We start from the raw sequence: 15630 nt of genomic DNA on the forward strand, positions 1-15630 counted from the left end.
GTGGTTTTCATCACCCATGACATCTCCTTTCCCGCCCCGCCTGCTGAAACCCACAGCTCCTACACACCTGCAACACACATGCACACGCTAACGCGGGCTCTGAGCTGGAGGCAAGAAGCCTCTGCATGCCCCCTCAGTTCAGCCCTAAGAAGGCCCAGTTTGCCATCCAGTCTTACTCCACTCCCTACACTGGGGTTTTGTCCACCCTGCAATCTGCGGCTGGAGAAATAGATGCGAACAGAGGCAAAAAGGGGAACAAAACCAGTTTCCCTCCCCTCCCTGGCTCCCCAAGCTGAACCACATCCTCCTCCCCACTTAACACCCCCTTCCCCCAACACAGGGCTTTCCCTTTGCTGAGTCACTGAATGAGCGAGTTGGGGGCAGCCGGGGCTGGGGGGCCATGAGGAGGCTGGGGGAGGATGGGGAATACAAGCAGAATGGCTGGAGGAAGATCCCTGTGGGGGAGTGGAATTTCAGTTGCTAAAATTAGGAGCAGGGGAAGGAGGTGGAAAGAGCAAAATTATGTAACATGGGTTGTCTGTTCTTGGGCAACTGGAGCTCCACACCCAAAGGCAGCCAGGCTGCTGGCTCCATTCGTCTCTGCCCTCTAGCTTGTCAGTTGTATCTCTCTTCCTCCAGGGCCCCAATCCTCATCTCCGCCATTCAGCTTCTGCCCCATCCTAAGCCTGAGTTCATCTCTGGGCAGCCCAGGCATGGCCTTCCTTATAAACATTTCCTTTTCCAAGAACCAGTAGTTGAAGTCCTGAGAGGTGGAGGGAGAGTCTGGGATTCCCACGGAAGAGAGAGGGGGCCTCCCTGGAAACTAAGATAGGTAGACCCCACTACCATCACCCGGGACACAACTGGGAACTCGGCAAAAAGAAAGGACAGGGCTGCAAGGAGAGTACAGACATGTGCTGGTGAGTGCACTGTCTGCATAGTTACACCAGAGCATCTTATCAATCAGAAACTTATCTTTCAGGTTTTGAGCCCAGTTCTCTACAGGAGAATCCCGGGAGTGGAAGTGGAAGGCAATAGAGGACAGGGAGGGCAAGCCTCTGGGAACATGGGAACATGGGTGGGCATGAGATCCTTGAAGAAGACAGCCTGAAGTTCGGAAGAGACCCAAGGCCTCTGAAGGACCAGGCAGATGTTCAGGGTGCAGGAGGGGGAAGGGCTGGTGAGAAAGATCCTGTGAGAGGAAGCTGCTGTGATTCAGAGAAGAGACTTCAAGCTGTGTGTGACCCTGGCGTCCGGTTCCTCTCACAGGCTGGAGCTTTTCGGAAGTGGCATGCAAAGAGTCCAGGTTTGGCCTTGGGGGGAGTTGGGGTTAGGATCCCTAAGCTGGGGGTTGAGAAGTAAATTACAGAAAACTCTGGTGACCAAATTTGCTCCTCCACCCAGGAGATTTCTCACTGGTTTTTAAGCACATCATTTCCCCTTCTGCAAGAGTTACATAAAACCAAAACAAAATAAGCCCTGAAGCCTGGGCCCACCGGACCACAGTCTTTTCAATGTCCCTCCTTGGTGTCTGGCCCCCAGCCCTGGTGGGGGTTCCCCTGAGATAAGAGCTGTTCACTTTCTCTGACCACATGGTTTCCGCTTCTGTGTCTCTTGTTTCCTAGGCTGATAAAAATACTGAGCCCTAGAGGCCCTGGCTTCCTCTGACCCCTTGGGGCAGGCAGCAGGCATCCTGTCCAGCATGGTGGGGGCAGGGACGGGGGCCAGGGATTCCCAAGGGGTGACTCAGTGCCTGCCATGAAACAGTGGGTAGGTGGAAGTGTATCTCTGTTCTCTAGAGCTGGCACCAGGAGTTGAGTCTCAGTGGAGGATGCATTGGGATTCAATTGGAGGAACAGGCCTGGAAAAGAATAATGAGATTGAAGAGGGTCAGTTTGAGGACTCAGGTTGGGGCAGGTTTGGGTTAAGTTAGGAAAAGGATCTGGGAGGGACTCTGTTCAGTGTAGGTCAGCTGAGCATTATGTAGCCCAAAGATAAATTTAAACTCTGCTTCAAGCTTACAATCTAGTGGGGAGGTAGACCCATACCTAATTAACTGATTCAAGGCATGATGAGTAAACTTTAAGATGTTTACAGAAAGAGGGGAGATTAAGTCCATTTGAAAGCATCCAGGGAGCCTCTGAGGAGACAGCATTTGAACTTGCTCTAATGAATGGGTTCACTAGGTGGAGGTGGATGGAAAGGTTCCATAGGCGAATAACACGTCTTGAGCGAGCCTGACAAGTCAGAAAATGCAGTATGTTCCGGGAAAGGAGCGTCCTGAGGCAGAAGCAGCACAGGTGTGAGGGAACATGTGATGAAGAAAGAACCACAGAAAGTCAAGGTCAGAGATCGGACTTCATTCTGTGGGCAGTGGTCCAGGTGACGAGGAAAAAGAGGGAGAACAGGTGAGTGCTGCAGGAGTACAGACAAGGAGTAAGAAAACGGCCATCATCTTGTGAATTAATACCTACTGTGTGTTAACCAGCCCTTTTCCTAATACCACAAATCCTCTCAACGTCTGTCTGAAAGGTGGGTGGTGGTGACCAGGCACCTCACTCCTGTAATCACAGCACTTTGGGAGGCCAAGGTGGGAGCACTTTGGGAGGATCACTTGAGGCCAGGAGTTCGAGACCAGCCTGGTCAACATGGTGAAACCCCGTCTCTACTAAAAATATAAAAATTAGCTGGGCGTGGTGGTGGGCACCTGTAATCCCAGCTACTCAGGTGTCTGAGGCACAAGAATCACTTGAACCCGGGAGGCAGAGGTTGCAGTGAGCTGAGATCACGCCTCTGCTCTCCAGTCTGGGTGACAGAGCAAGACTCTGTATCAAAAAAAAAAAAAAAATTATTAAGCACCTGTTAGGAGCAGGGCACTGCTTGACAATAGGTATAAATAAGAAAGTCACTGCCTTCATAGAACTTGCAGTCTAATGAGACAATATACAAATAATAACTATACATTATACATTATAGTATACATTATACATTATAGTATACATTATAGTTATAATGTATAGGTGTGACTGCTTAGGGTAATAAAATGCTCAACGAAGGTTTGAGGTACCAGCATGACTCTCAGGTGGAGATTTCCAGAAAGCCGGTCTGGAGCTCAAGAGAAGTTGGGTCTGGTGGAACAGATTTGGGCATCATTCCCTTCCCAGTAGAGGTTGAGCCTTTGAGTGGACAGGATCTTCCAGGGAGGGGGTGGAGTGACCAGAAGAGCCCTGAGCATGATCAAAGGAAGAGAACCAATAAAGGAGAGGTTGGGGAGCAGTCAGAGAAGTAGGGGGCGGGGGATACCAAGCAGAGACAGGGCAGCCATGTTTGAGGCTTCAAAGAGGTCTAGTAAATGAGGGTTGAAAAGATTGTTGGGTTCAGGAACTAGACGATTACAAATTTTGAGAAAACCGTTTCCATTTACTAGAGGGGCAGAAATCACTCTACATAGGTTGAGGAATGAGTGGGAGGTGAGGAAAAGGAGGTGGTGGACATGAAGTCAGAACGGTGAACACAGAGTAACTGAGAATCATCTCTTAGTCTACCCACAGATTTTACAGTTGAGGGAAATTTTACCAGTTCCTGAAAAAGTGGTTCGTTAAGGGGGCTAGTCTTTTGAGACATGACACGAAAAGGGAAGGTGAGAGATGGACTGGACATTTGAGGGAGAAAGATTTCAAGGAAGGATCTTTTTTGTTGTTTATTTTCAAGAAATAAAATTGAATGTAAAATGAAGATGCTTAAAGAGACAAAGATAGGCCAGGCGCAGTGGCTCACACCTGTAATCCCAGCACTGTGGGAGGCCAAGGTGGGCGGACCACTTGAGGCCAGGGGTTCAAGACTAGGATGGCCAACATGGCAAAACCGCATCTCTACAAAAGATACAAAAATTAGCCAGGCGTAGTGGCACATGCTTGTGGTCCCAGCTATTCGCTGAGGTGGGAGAATCGCTTGAACCCAGGAGGCAGAGGTTGCAGTGAGCCGAGATCACACCACTGCACTCCAGCCTGGGTGACAGAGCAAGACTCAGTCTCAAAAAGAAAAAAAAGCCCAGGTGCAGTGGCTCACCCTTGTAATCCCAGCGCTTTGGGAGGCTGAGGTGGGCAGACCATAGATATCAGGAGTTCAAAACCAACCTAGCCAACATGGTGAAATGCTGTCTCTACTAAAAATACAAAAATTAGCTGGGCATGGTGGTGCACACCTGTAACCCCAGCTACTCGGGAGGCTGAGGCAGGAGAATCACTTGAACCTGGGAGGTAGAGGTTGCAGTGAGCCAAGATGGCACCACTGCACTCCAGCTTGGGCAACAGAGCAAGACTATCCCAAAAACAAACAAAAAAGAGAGATAGTGAAAACATAAGCAAGAAGTGGGGAGAGAATGTAGTAAAGATAGAGGAAGTGGGATAGAGTACAGATAAAAGGATCAGCCTTGGAAACAAGAAAAAGTACTGTGAGTCAGTATGTAAGGAAAGATTAAATATAACAAAATTAAGGAAAAAGAGGGAAGTGAGATCCACACTGGATGGCCTTAAGCTCAATGAAATATTAATAGATGAGAGTGAAGGACATCAGAGGCACGGAGATTTAGAACATCACGCACAGGAGTATAATGGGGAGTCAACAAAGAATGAGTAAAAGTTGTGTCCAGGAACACTGATGACTCTCTGAGATAAGCTGGCCAGGATTAGTTATAGGCCTCTTATGGTGACTCAGCTGTCTACTGCAGTGCTTGACAGCCTAAGACAAAGCCCCAAGAATGAGACCACTTAGTTTACCCAAGTCAATTTTTGAGACAGAATTTCACTCTTGTTGCCCAGGCTGGAGTGCAATGGCTCGATCTTGGTTCACTGCAACCTCCGCCTCCCGGGTTCAAGCGATTCTCCTCCATCAGCCTCCAGAGTAGCTGGGATTACAGTTGTCCACCACCAGGCCCAGCTAATTTTTGTATTTTTAGTAGAGATGGGACTTCACCACATTGGCCAGGCTGGTCTCAAACTCCTGACCTCAGGTGATCCGCCCGCTTTGGCCTCCCAAAGTGCTGGGATTACAGGTGTGAGCTACGGTGCCCGGCGGTAAGAGATTCTAAAATGCAGACAAAGTGGAGTTGAAATTATTGACCATGCAGTACATGTTAAATCAACAAGCAAAACCAGGAAAGCAGAAGCAGCCGGAAGTCTTGGTAAGAATAAAGAACTGATTCAAGGGGAGGCAGAGAGTGGGAGATGTGAAAAGTGAGTGGTTGTGATGAGAAGGGTAATTCAGAGATCAAGATCTTGAAGGCATAATTCTTCCAAGTGATGCTGGGGTTTAAGGTACAACCTTACTTCTGGGTGGCTAAAATGGAGGAGGGAAGAGGCTGTAAAACCAGTAGACTTGAGAAACTTGGAGAATTGAGAGGCCAGACTGTAAGACTCATCTGATCTGTGTGGCTTCTTTTTTTATTTTTATTTTTTTCCTCTGAGACGGAGTCTCGCTCTGTCACCCAGGCTGGAGTGCAGTGGCGCGATCTGGGCTCACTGCAAGATCCGCCTCCCAGGTTAACGCCATTCTCTCACCTCAGCCTCCCGAGTAGCTGGGACTACAGGCGCCCGCCACCATGCCCAGCTAATTTTGTTTTTGTATTTTTAGTAGAGACGGGGTTTCACCTTGTTAGCCAGGATGGTCTCGATCTCCTGACCTCGTGATCCGCCCACCTCAGCCTCCCAAAGTGCTGGGATTGCAAGTGTGAGCCACCGCGCCCAGCCGATCTTTGTGGCTTTTAAAGTCACTAAAGATGGTGGTAGGAGGCCGGGTGCGGTGGGTCATGCCTGTAATCCCAGCACTTTGGGAGGCCAAGGGGGATGGATCGCTTGAGCCCAGGAGTTCAAGACCAGCCTAGGCAACATAGCAAAACCCTATCTCTGCAAAAAAAAAAAAAATACAAAAATACAAAAATTAGCCGGGCATGGTGGCATGCGCCTGTAGTCCTAGCTACTCAGGAGGCTGAAGTGGGAGGATCACTTGAGCCCAGGAGGTCGAGGCTGCAGTGAGCCAAGATCATGCCACTGCACTCCAGCCTGGGTGACAGGGCAAGACCTTGTCTCAAAAAACAAACAAGGATGGTGGTAGGGATAAGATGTGGAGAAAGACTGAGCTAGTTGTACAAGTTGTTAAGAGCATAATAAAGATTTTGATGGATAAGATTGTGCTGTGAAGACAGGAAGAGCATGGCAGATGCAAAAGGCACGTGCTTTGGAAGATGAGGAGGAGTTTATCAATGGTCTGGGGGAGAAAAAATAATGACCCCTCTCTTCTGCCTTCATTCCCCTAGTGATGGAGGTCGAAGAAAGAGCAACCTTCACCACAGAGAGGAGTAGCATCATTAGGGGAAAGCCAGGTTTCAAAACGCCCAGAGGAAAATGCTTTCAAACATAGAAGACAGGATTTGAAAATGTGAAGAGTTCCACCAAATATTGTGAAATGGATTGGTAGAAGGGTCCTTGTGGGGTAGGGAATTGAATCCAGGGAGGTTAAATCCCAGTGGGAATTCAGAAGACTAAGTCTGGAGAGTTTAGCTTCTAGGAGCAGGAGGTTGTTGCTTCTGGAATTCAGAATGGAAGATGCACTGCATCCATTGTGAGGGGAAACCAGTGCCTCAAAGGGGTCTTATAGGGATGCACAAGATAAGTTCCATGGCTTTAAACACCATCTTCATGCTGACCATGCCCAGGTTTCTTTCTCTAGCTTGGACCTTGCCCCTGAAATCCAGATGTGTATCTGCCAAGTGACATCTCTACTTGCATGTCTAATAGACTTAGACTTACCACACCCAAAATAGAATTTTTTAGTTTTTCCATCCATCAGAATCCTGCTTCTCTCCCAGTCTCTACATCTCCCACCCATCAATCCATCATCTAGTCCTGTTGTTTCTACCCCTGGAATGTATAATATATCCCAAATTTGTCTACTTCTCTCCATCTCCATGGCTGCCACTATTTTCTCTACACCATTAATGCCACTGCCACCTGTTTCCTACCAGCCAGCCTAAACAGGAGCCACCGTGATCTTTTAAAAACAAGTCCAGGCCGGGCGCGTTGGCTATGCCTATAATCCCAGCACTTTGGGAGGCCGAGGTGGATGGATCACGAGGTCAGGAGTTCGAGACCAGCCGGCCCAACATGATGAAACCTCATCTCTACTAAAAATACCAAAATTAGCCAGGCATGGTGGCGCACGCCTGTAATCCCAGCTACTCGGGGGGCCGAGGCAGGAGAATCACTTGAACCTGGGAGGTGGAAGTTGCAGTGAGCCAAGATCATGCCGTAGCAGTCCAACCTGGGCAACAGAGTGAGACTCCATCTCAAAGAAAAAAAAGTCCAGGCAAGACTCAGTGTCTTATGCCTGTAATCCCAACACTTTGCAAGGCTAAGGCGCAAGGATTGCCTGAGGCCAAGAGTTCAAGGCTGCAGTGAGCTATGATGGTGCCACTGCACTCCAACCTGGGCAAAAAAGTGAGACTCCATCTCTTAGAAAAAAAAAAAACCAGGCTGGGTGCAGTGGCACATGTCTATAATTCCAGCACTTTGGGAGGCTGAGGCAGGCGGATCACTTGAGGTCAGGAGTTCAAGACCAGCCTGGCCAACATGGTGTACTTTCTCTACTAATAAAGTACAAAAATTAGCCAGGCATGGTGACATGCACCTGTAATCCCAGCTACTTGGGAAACTGACATAAGTGGATCGCTTGAACCTGGGAGGTAGAGGTTGCAGTGAGCCGAGATTGTGCCACTGCACTCCAGCCTGGGCGACAGAGCGAGATTCTGTCTTAAAAGAAAAAAAAAAAAAAAAAAAGGCTGGGTGCGGTGTCTCACGCCTGTAATCCCAGCACTTTGGGAGGCCGAGGCAAGTGGATCACCTGAGGTCAGTAGTTCGAGACCAGCCTGGCCAAGATGGTGTACTTTCTCTACTAAAAGTACAAAAATTAGCCAGGCATGGTGGCATGCACCTATAATCCCAGCTACTCAGGAGGCTGAGACAGGAGAATCGTTTGAACCCGGGCAGCGGAGGTTACAGTGAGCTGAGATTACGCCATTGCACTCCAGCCTGGGCAACAGAATGAGACTCCGTCTCGAAAAAAAAGAAAGAAAAAAAATCCAGGGCCAGTGTGGTGACTGATGCCTGTAATCCCAAAACTGGGAGGCTGGCCCAGCATGGTGGCTCACACCTGTAATCCCAAAACTTTGGAAGGCCAAGATGGGCAGATCACTTGAAACCAGGGGTTCGAGACCAGCCTGAGCAGCATAGACCCTGTCTCTACAAAAATTTTAAAATATTTTTTAAAATTAGCCAGGTACAGTGGCACACACCTGTAGTCCTAGATACTTGGGAAGCTGAGGTGGAAGGATGACTTGAGCCCATGATTTTGAGGTTGCAGTGGGCAATGATGGTGCCACTGCACTCCAGCCTAGGCCACAGAGCAAGACACCATGTCAAAAGAAAAAAAATCCAATCACCTCTGCTCACCTCTCTCTTCTCTCTCTCTCTCTCCCCTTCCCCTGCAACACACACACACACACACACACACACACACGCACACGCACACGCACACACACACACACAGACGACCTTTAAAGGCTTCCTGTGGCTGGATGAAATCTAGAGGCTTTACCCTCCTTGCATGGCCCTGCATGACCTGGCCGCTGCCCTCCTCTCTGACCTCATCTCCCACCCCTCTCCCAGCCTCTCTCTCTGCTCCAGCCACACTGGCCTGTTTGTCTTCAACACCCCCAGCTTGGTTCTGCCTTCCAGCCTTTGCGGTAGCTGCTCCCTTTACCTGAAATGCTTTGCTCCCAAACTTTTACCTGGTCACTATTTTTTGTCATTTGGGTCTCAGCTCCAGTGCCACCCAAACACTCAAAGAGGATTTTGCTGACTACTGTATTTAAAAGTAGCTCCCTGCCACTCTTACGACATCAGCCTGTCTTATTTTCTCATAGTACCGATTTCTTCTTCAGTTTCTTTCTTTTCTGTCTGGCCTCACTGGAATACAAGCTCCGCAGGTGCTGGTACCTTCTCTGATCCCTTTGCCTCTATGTCCCTCCTGCCTTAGAACAATGCCCAGCATATGGTAGGCACGCAGATACTCACTAAATGGAGGAATGGATGAATAATTCATAAAGCAGGATAAAGTTCAACTTTAGGCTTGTGGCTCAGATTGGACTTACATTTTAGAGTCAGATTTAAGTTCAGTGTTAGGAGTGGTGGTAAACTGGTTTCAAGATTAGCCCTAGAAACAGGGTTGGGTTGGGCTAAACGAGAAGTTTTATTTAGGGGGTTATTAATTGGGATGTGTTTAGATTTGAGGTTAGGGTTACAGTTGGGGTTGAGTTTGAGTTGTGATTTGGGTTGAGGTTAAATTTGGGTTAGGGTTGATGTTGGTATTAAATCCCAATTTAGGTTTTGAGGCTAAGTTCAAGTTTGAAGCTAATGTCATTTCAGTCTCATTTGGAGGCTTCAGAGATTTCACTAGTTTCTCCACAAAGACCACTATAAAGACTGTATTTCCCTGAGTTTGGGGCATAAGACTCCAGTCATCAGCTCTCCCACCCAGGGAAAGTCCCAAACCAACTGCTGGCCTGCCCAAGAAAGAAACCAAATTTCATACAACCTCCGAAACTGAGATTGAAACCAAGATTGGCCCATCTCAAGGAGCATCCTTCAGCATATCTCACATGCACGTGACACTGAGCCTCAGCCCAGTCTTGCCCTTCCTTCCGCTGTGTCTCTCATGTCTCCCCATCACTCCTCCTTGCCTTCCCTTTTTTGTCTTTCAATGTCCCATTCTTCCTCTTTAATTTAAATTTGTCTCTGTGTCTCACTGTTAATTGCAATACCTTTTTTTGTTTGTTTGTTTTGTTTTGTTTTTTGTTTGTTTGAAATGGAGTCTCACTTTTTTGCCCAGGCTGGAGGGCAGTGGCGCGATCTCAGCTCACTGCAACCTCTGCCTCCCAGGTTCAAGCAGTTCTCCTGCCTCCACTTCCCTAGTAGCTAGGACTACAGGCGCATGCCACCACGCTTGGCTAATTTTTTGTATTTTTAGCAGTGATGGAGTTTCACCGTATTAGCCAGGATTGTCTCTATCTCCTGACCTTGTGATCTGCTCGCCTCAGCCTGGGATGACAGGCATGTGCCACTGCTCCTGGCCTTGTAATACGTTTTATATTTTAATATAGCTCAGCTGGGGTCTCAGTCCATCAGCTCATACCGTTAGAGAAGCAGAAAGAGACAACAGGAAGCAAAAAGGACCCTGAGAGAAAGGGCAACACAGAGAAAAAGAAAGGAGCAGGGGCTAAAAGGGAAACCAACACTGACACAAGAGATAATAAGGTTAAAAGAATGAGAAGAAGGTTGGGCGCAGTGGCTCATGCCCATAATCCCAGCACTTTGGGAGGCCAAGGCAGGTGGATCACCTGTGGTCAGGAGTTCAAGACCAACCTGGCCAATATGGTGAGACCCCGTCTCTACTAAAAATACAAAAAAAATTAGGCAGGCTTGGTGGCGTGTGCCTGTAATCCAAGCTACTCGGGAGGCTGAGGCAGGAGAATAGCTTGAACCCGGGAGGCAGAGGTTGCAGTGAGCCAATATCGTGCCACTGCACTCCAGCCTGGGCGACAGAGTGAGAACCTGTCTCAAAAAAAAAAAAAAGGAAAGAAATTTTCTGACCTACCTCATCTGATAGTAGGTTATAAGACCCTCATTCCAGAAGAGGTTCTGCCCTATACCTGGGAGGAAGGAATGCTGTACAGAGAGACCAAGAAGAATATGGCCAGGCCTTGCTGGGATCCCCCCAGTCCCAGTCTATGACCATTAGATTATACTCCTTTTGTTCAATTACATTTCTGCACAGCTGTTCATTCTTCATCAAATCTAAGCATAAAAATAGTTTTCCCCTGGGTCCTTGGGTCTTCATTTCTGAAGGCTCCCATGTCATCTAAAACTTTGATTAAATAAATGTATTAGGCTTTTCTCTTGTTAATCTGCCTTTTGTTATAGGAGTATTGGCCATAACCCTTATGATGGGTCAGGAAGGGTTCACCCCTTTCTGCCCCTACAGAAATAATAGCTAAGACTAGTAAAGCATAAAAGGCAAAGGTGCAGGGCCTCAAGTAGAGAAGGAGAACAGGAGAAATAGCTCATACACACCTGGAATGTTACTTACATGTCCCTCCATGTTACACTAAGACCCCTCAGGGACCTTGTGCCTGGGGAGAGAAGTGGTCTGCCCCATGCAACAGTGGGCTTTACCCCGGGTCACCACCAGCCCCAGCTCCAACCCCTCTAACACTCTCCAAGTAAAATCACATCAGTAGCAGTAATAATATTTGAGGTGACAAGCTGGTATTATCTCAAACTTAGGAAAAGTGAATAAAGTCATCTTTAGAAACTTTGCTTTTTTTAAACCTTGTAACTTGCAAGCTAAGTGAAAATGGGCTCATGTATGAGAATGTTCGTATCAACATTTTTCATGTTAGACAAAAACTAGAAACAAACCAAATGCCTATCAACAGAATATATTAGAGTATATTGATACAATAGAATATTACATCACAATTTTTTTAAAAAACATTACTGATACATAAAACCATGTGTATGAATCTGACAAACATAATGCTGACTGAAAGAAGCCAAACAGAAATGAGTACATTCTGTGTGATTTCATTTATATGATGCCCCAAACCAGGAGGAAATAATCTATGGTGATAAAAGTGAGAGAGTGGTTGGTTATCTTTGGAGAGTATCAGCAGGGAGGGGGCATGAGGGAACCTGCTGGGGACCTGAAAATACGTGGAGCTGGGTGGTGGCTACATACAGATGGAAAAATTCATCAGCTGTACACTTAAGAGGTGTCCACCTCATACCTAAGTTACATATCAATAAAAAGGAAAAAAATTTTGGAACAATTTTTTTTTTTTTTTTTTTTTTTTTTTGAGACAGAGTCTTGCTCTGTCCCCCGGCTGGAGTACAATGGTGCGATCTTGACTCACTGCAGCCTCTGCCTCCCAGGTTCAAATGATTCTCCAGCCTCAGCCTCCCGAGTAGCTGGGACTACAGATGCGCACCACCACGCCTGGCTGATTTTTGTGTTTATTTTAGAGATGGGGTTTCACCATGTTGGCCAGCTGTTCTCAAACTCCTGACCTCAAGTAATCCGCCCACCTCAGACTCCCAAAGTGCTGGGATTACAGGTGTGAGCCACTGCATCGGGCCTGGAACAATTTTAAAATAATGTATTGGCTCTGCAAATGCAGCTTCAGAACAAGTCCCTTAGCTGTCCCCACCCCACCCTAAGTCACCACCCTTAAGCCTCACCCATGTGGAATTCTGAAACTTCCTTTGTAGAGAACTTTGGAAGGTGTCTGCCACATTGATCCTGGAATGTGTGTTTATTTGGGGTTATATAAATCTGTTCTGTGGAAGCCACCCGAGGTCAGGAAGAGATGGAGGGCATCCTTCAGGAGTGAGATGAGACCTCATCATACTTGAGTGTCCAGCATCATCTCTGAGTAAGGGGACCAAAAAATTTATCTTCCAAACTAGGACACTTTCAAGAGTGGAAGGGGGATCCATTAATATTTTCACCTGGGCAAGACGCAAACACCAGAATGTCCCCGATGAAGGGGATATATAATGGACCTTCTTGATGTGAAGCCTGCCAGATGAGCTGGAAAGTCCGTATACTGGGACAAGTATGATTTGAGTTGTTTGGGACAAGGACAGGGGTACAAGAGAAGGAAATGGGCAAAGAGAGAAGCCTGTACTCAGCCAAGGGTGCAGAGATGTTATATATGATTGCTCTTCAGGGAACCAGGCCTCCAGCCCACACCCCAGCTGCTCAACCTCCTCCTCTCTGAATTGACTGTCCCTTCTTTGGAACTCTAGGCCTGACCCCACTCCCTGGCCCTCCCAGCCCACGATTCCCCTGACCCGACTCCCTTTCCCAGAACTCAGTCGTCTGAACCCCCCGCCTGTGGTTCTCTCCTAGGCCTCAGCCTTTCCTGCCTTTGACTGAAACAGCAGCATCTTCTAAGCCCTGGGGGCTTCCCCGGGCCCCAGCCCCGACCTAGAACCCGCCCGCCGCCTGCCACGCTGCCACTGCCGCTTCCTCTATAAAGGGACCTGAGCGTCCGGGCCCAGGGGCTCCGCACAGCAGGTGAGGCTCTCCTGCCCCATCTCCTTGGGCTGCCCGTGCTTCGTGCTTTGGACTACCGCCCCACAGTGTCCTGCCCTCTGCCTGGGCCTCGGTCCCTCCTGCACCTGCTGCCTGGATCCCCGGCCTGCCTGGGCCTGGGCCTTGGTGGGTTTGGTTTTGGTTTCCTTCTCTGTCTCTGACTTTCCATCTGTCAGTCTTATTGTCTCTGTCACACATTCTCTGTTTCTGCCATGATTCCTCTCTGTTCCCTTCCCGTCTCTCTCTGTCTCCCTCTGCTCACCTTGGGGTTCCTCTGACTGCATCTTGTCCCCTTCTCTGTCGATCTCTCTCTTGGAGGTAGGGGGGTGCTATCTCCCAGGGCAGGAGGTCTGTCTTCGGCAGCGTGCCCCGCCCCGCTCACTCTCTCTCTCTCTCTCTCTCTTTCTCTGCAGGTTCTCCCCATGACACCACCTGAACGTCTCTTCCTCCCAAGGGTGCGTGGCACCACCCTACACCTCCTCCTTCTGGGGCTGCTGCTGGTTCTGCTGCCTGGGGCCCAGGTGAGGCAGCAGGAGAATGGGGGCTGCTGGGGTGGCTAAGCCAAACCTTGAGCCCTAGAGCCCCCCTCACCTCTGTTCTCCCCTAGGGGCTCCCTGGTGTTGGCCTCACACCTTCAGCTGCCCAGACTGCCCGTCAGCACCCCAAGATGCATCTTGCCCACAGCACCCTCAAACCTGCTGCTCACCTCATTGGTAAACATCCACCTGACCTTCCAGACATGTCCCCACCAGCTCTCCTCTCACCCCTGCCTCAGGAACCCAAGCATCCACCCCTCTCCCCCAACTTCCCCCACGCTAAAAAAAAAAACAGAGGCAGCCCACTCCTATGCCTCCCCCTGCCATCCCCCAGGAACTCAGTTGTTCAGTGCCCACTTCCTCGGGTATTGAGACCTCTGATCCAGACCCCTGATCTCCCACCCCCATCCCCTATGGCTCTTCCTAGGAGACCCCAGCAAGCAGAACTCACTGCTCTGGAGAGCGAACACGGACCGTGCCTTCCTCCAGGATGGTTTCTCCTTGAGCAACAATTCTCTCCTGGTCCCCGCCAGTGGCATCTACTTCGTCTACTCCCAGGTGGTCTTCTCTGGGAAAGCCTACTCTTCCAAGGCCACCTCCTCCCCACTCTACCTGGCCCATGAGGTCCAGCTCTTCTCCTCCCAGTACCCCTTCCACGTGCCTCTCCTCAGCTCCCAGAAGATGGTGTATCCAGGGCTGCAGGAACCCTGGCTGCACTCGATGTACCATGGGGCTGCATTCCAGCTCACCCAGGGAGACCAGCTATCCACCCACACAGATGGCATCCCCCACCTAGTCCTCAGCCCTAGTACTGTCTTCTTTGGAGCCTTCGCTCTGTAGAACTTGGAAAAATCCAGAAAGAAAAAATAATTGATTTCGAGACCTTCTCCCCATTCTGCCTCCATTCGGACCATTTCAGGGGTCACCACCACCTCTCCTTTGGCCATTCCAACAGCTCAAGTCTTCCCTGATCAAGTCACCGGAGCTTTCAAAGAAGGAATTCTAGGCATCCCAGGGGACCACACCTCCCTGAACCATCCCTGATGTCTGTCTGGCTGAGGATTTCAAGCCTGCCTAGGAATTCCCAGCCCAAAGCTCTCGGTCTGTCCCACCAGCTAGGTGGAGCCTAGATCCACGCACGGAGGAAGAGCAGGCACATGGAGGAGCTTGGGGGATGACTAGAGGCAGGGAGGGGACTATTTATGAAGGCAAAAAAAATAAATTATTTATTTATGGAGGATGGAGAGAGGGGAATAATAGAAGAACATCCAAGGAGAAACAGAGACAGGCCCAAGAGATGAAGAGTGAGAGGGCATGGGCACAAGGCTGAACAAGAGAGAAAGAAGTAGGCATGAGGGATCACAGGGCCCCAGAAGGCAGGGAAAGGCTCTGAAAGCCAGCTGCCGACCAGAGCCCCACACGGAGGCATCTGCACCCTCGATGAAGCCCAATAAACCTCTTTTCTCTGAAATGCTGTCTGCTTGTGTGTGTGTGTCTGGGAGTGAGAACTTCCCAGTCTATCTAAGGAATGGAGGGAGGGACAGAGGGCTCAAAGGGAGCAAGAGCTGTGGGGAGAACAAAAGGATAAAGGGCTCAGAGAGCTTCAGGGATATGTGATGGACTCACGAGGTGAGGCCGCCAGACTGCTGCAGGGGAAGCAAAGGAGAAGCTGAGAAGACAAAGGAAAAGTCAGGGTCTGGAGGGGCGGGGGTCAGGGAGCTCCTGGGAGATATGGCCACATGTAGTGGCTCTGAGGAATGGGTTACAGGAGACCTCTGGGGAGATGTGACCACAGCAAAGGGTAGGAGAATGTCCAGGGCTATGGAGGTTGAGTATGGGGACCCCCCAACGAAGACAAGGCCATGTAGAGGGCCCCAGGGAGTGA

General features: G+C 49.3%; 1 protein-coding gene across 1 annotated transcript; it reads left to right on the forward strand.

The window, feature by feature from the left end:
* The first annotated feature begins 429 nt into the window (after nucleotides 1-429).
* LTA (lymphotoxin alpha) lies at nucleotides 430-15210 on the forward strand. The gene is made up of 6 exons (XM_054558662.2): nucleotides 430-1889; nucleotides 2187-2408; nucleotides 13024-13191; nucleotides 13623-13730; nucleotides 13817-13922; nucleotides 14173-15210. The coding sequence occupies exons 4-6, from the start codon at nucleotides 13632-13634 to the stop codon at nucleotides 14583-14585; spliced, it is 618 nt and encodes a 205-aa protein (XP_054414637.1). The 5' UTR covers nucleotides 430-1889; nucleotides 2187-2408; nucleotides 13024-13191; nucleotides 13623-13631; the 3' UTR covers nucleotides 14586-15210.
* Nucleotides 15211-15630: the final 420 nt, after the last annotated feature.

This window comes from Pongo abelii, chromosome 5 (assembly GCF_028885655.2).
Source record: "Pongo abelii isolate AG06213 chromosome 5, NHGRI_mPonAbe1-v2.0_pri, whole genome shotgun sequence".
Lineage (NCBI taxonomy): Eukaryota > Metazoa > Chordata > Mammalia > Primates > Hominidae > Pongo > Pongo abelii.

What these genes read in the sequence shown, in the direction of transcription:
- LTA (XM_054558662.2), top strand. Translation starts at nt 13,632, where the DNA reads ATGACACCACCTGAACGTCTCTTCCTCCCAAGGGTGCGTGGCACCACC. An exon ending in TTCTGCTGCCTGGGGCCCAG is followed by an intron (nt 13,731 to 13,816) that starts GTGAGGCAGCAG and finishes GTTCTCCCCTAG; the next exon opens with GGGCTCCCTGGTGTTGGCCT. An exon ending in ACCTGCTGCTCACCTCATTG is followed by an intron (nt 13,923 to 14,172) that starts GTAAACATCCAC and finishes GGCTCTTCCTAG; the next exon opens with GAGACCCCAGCAAGCAGAAC.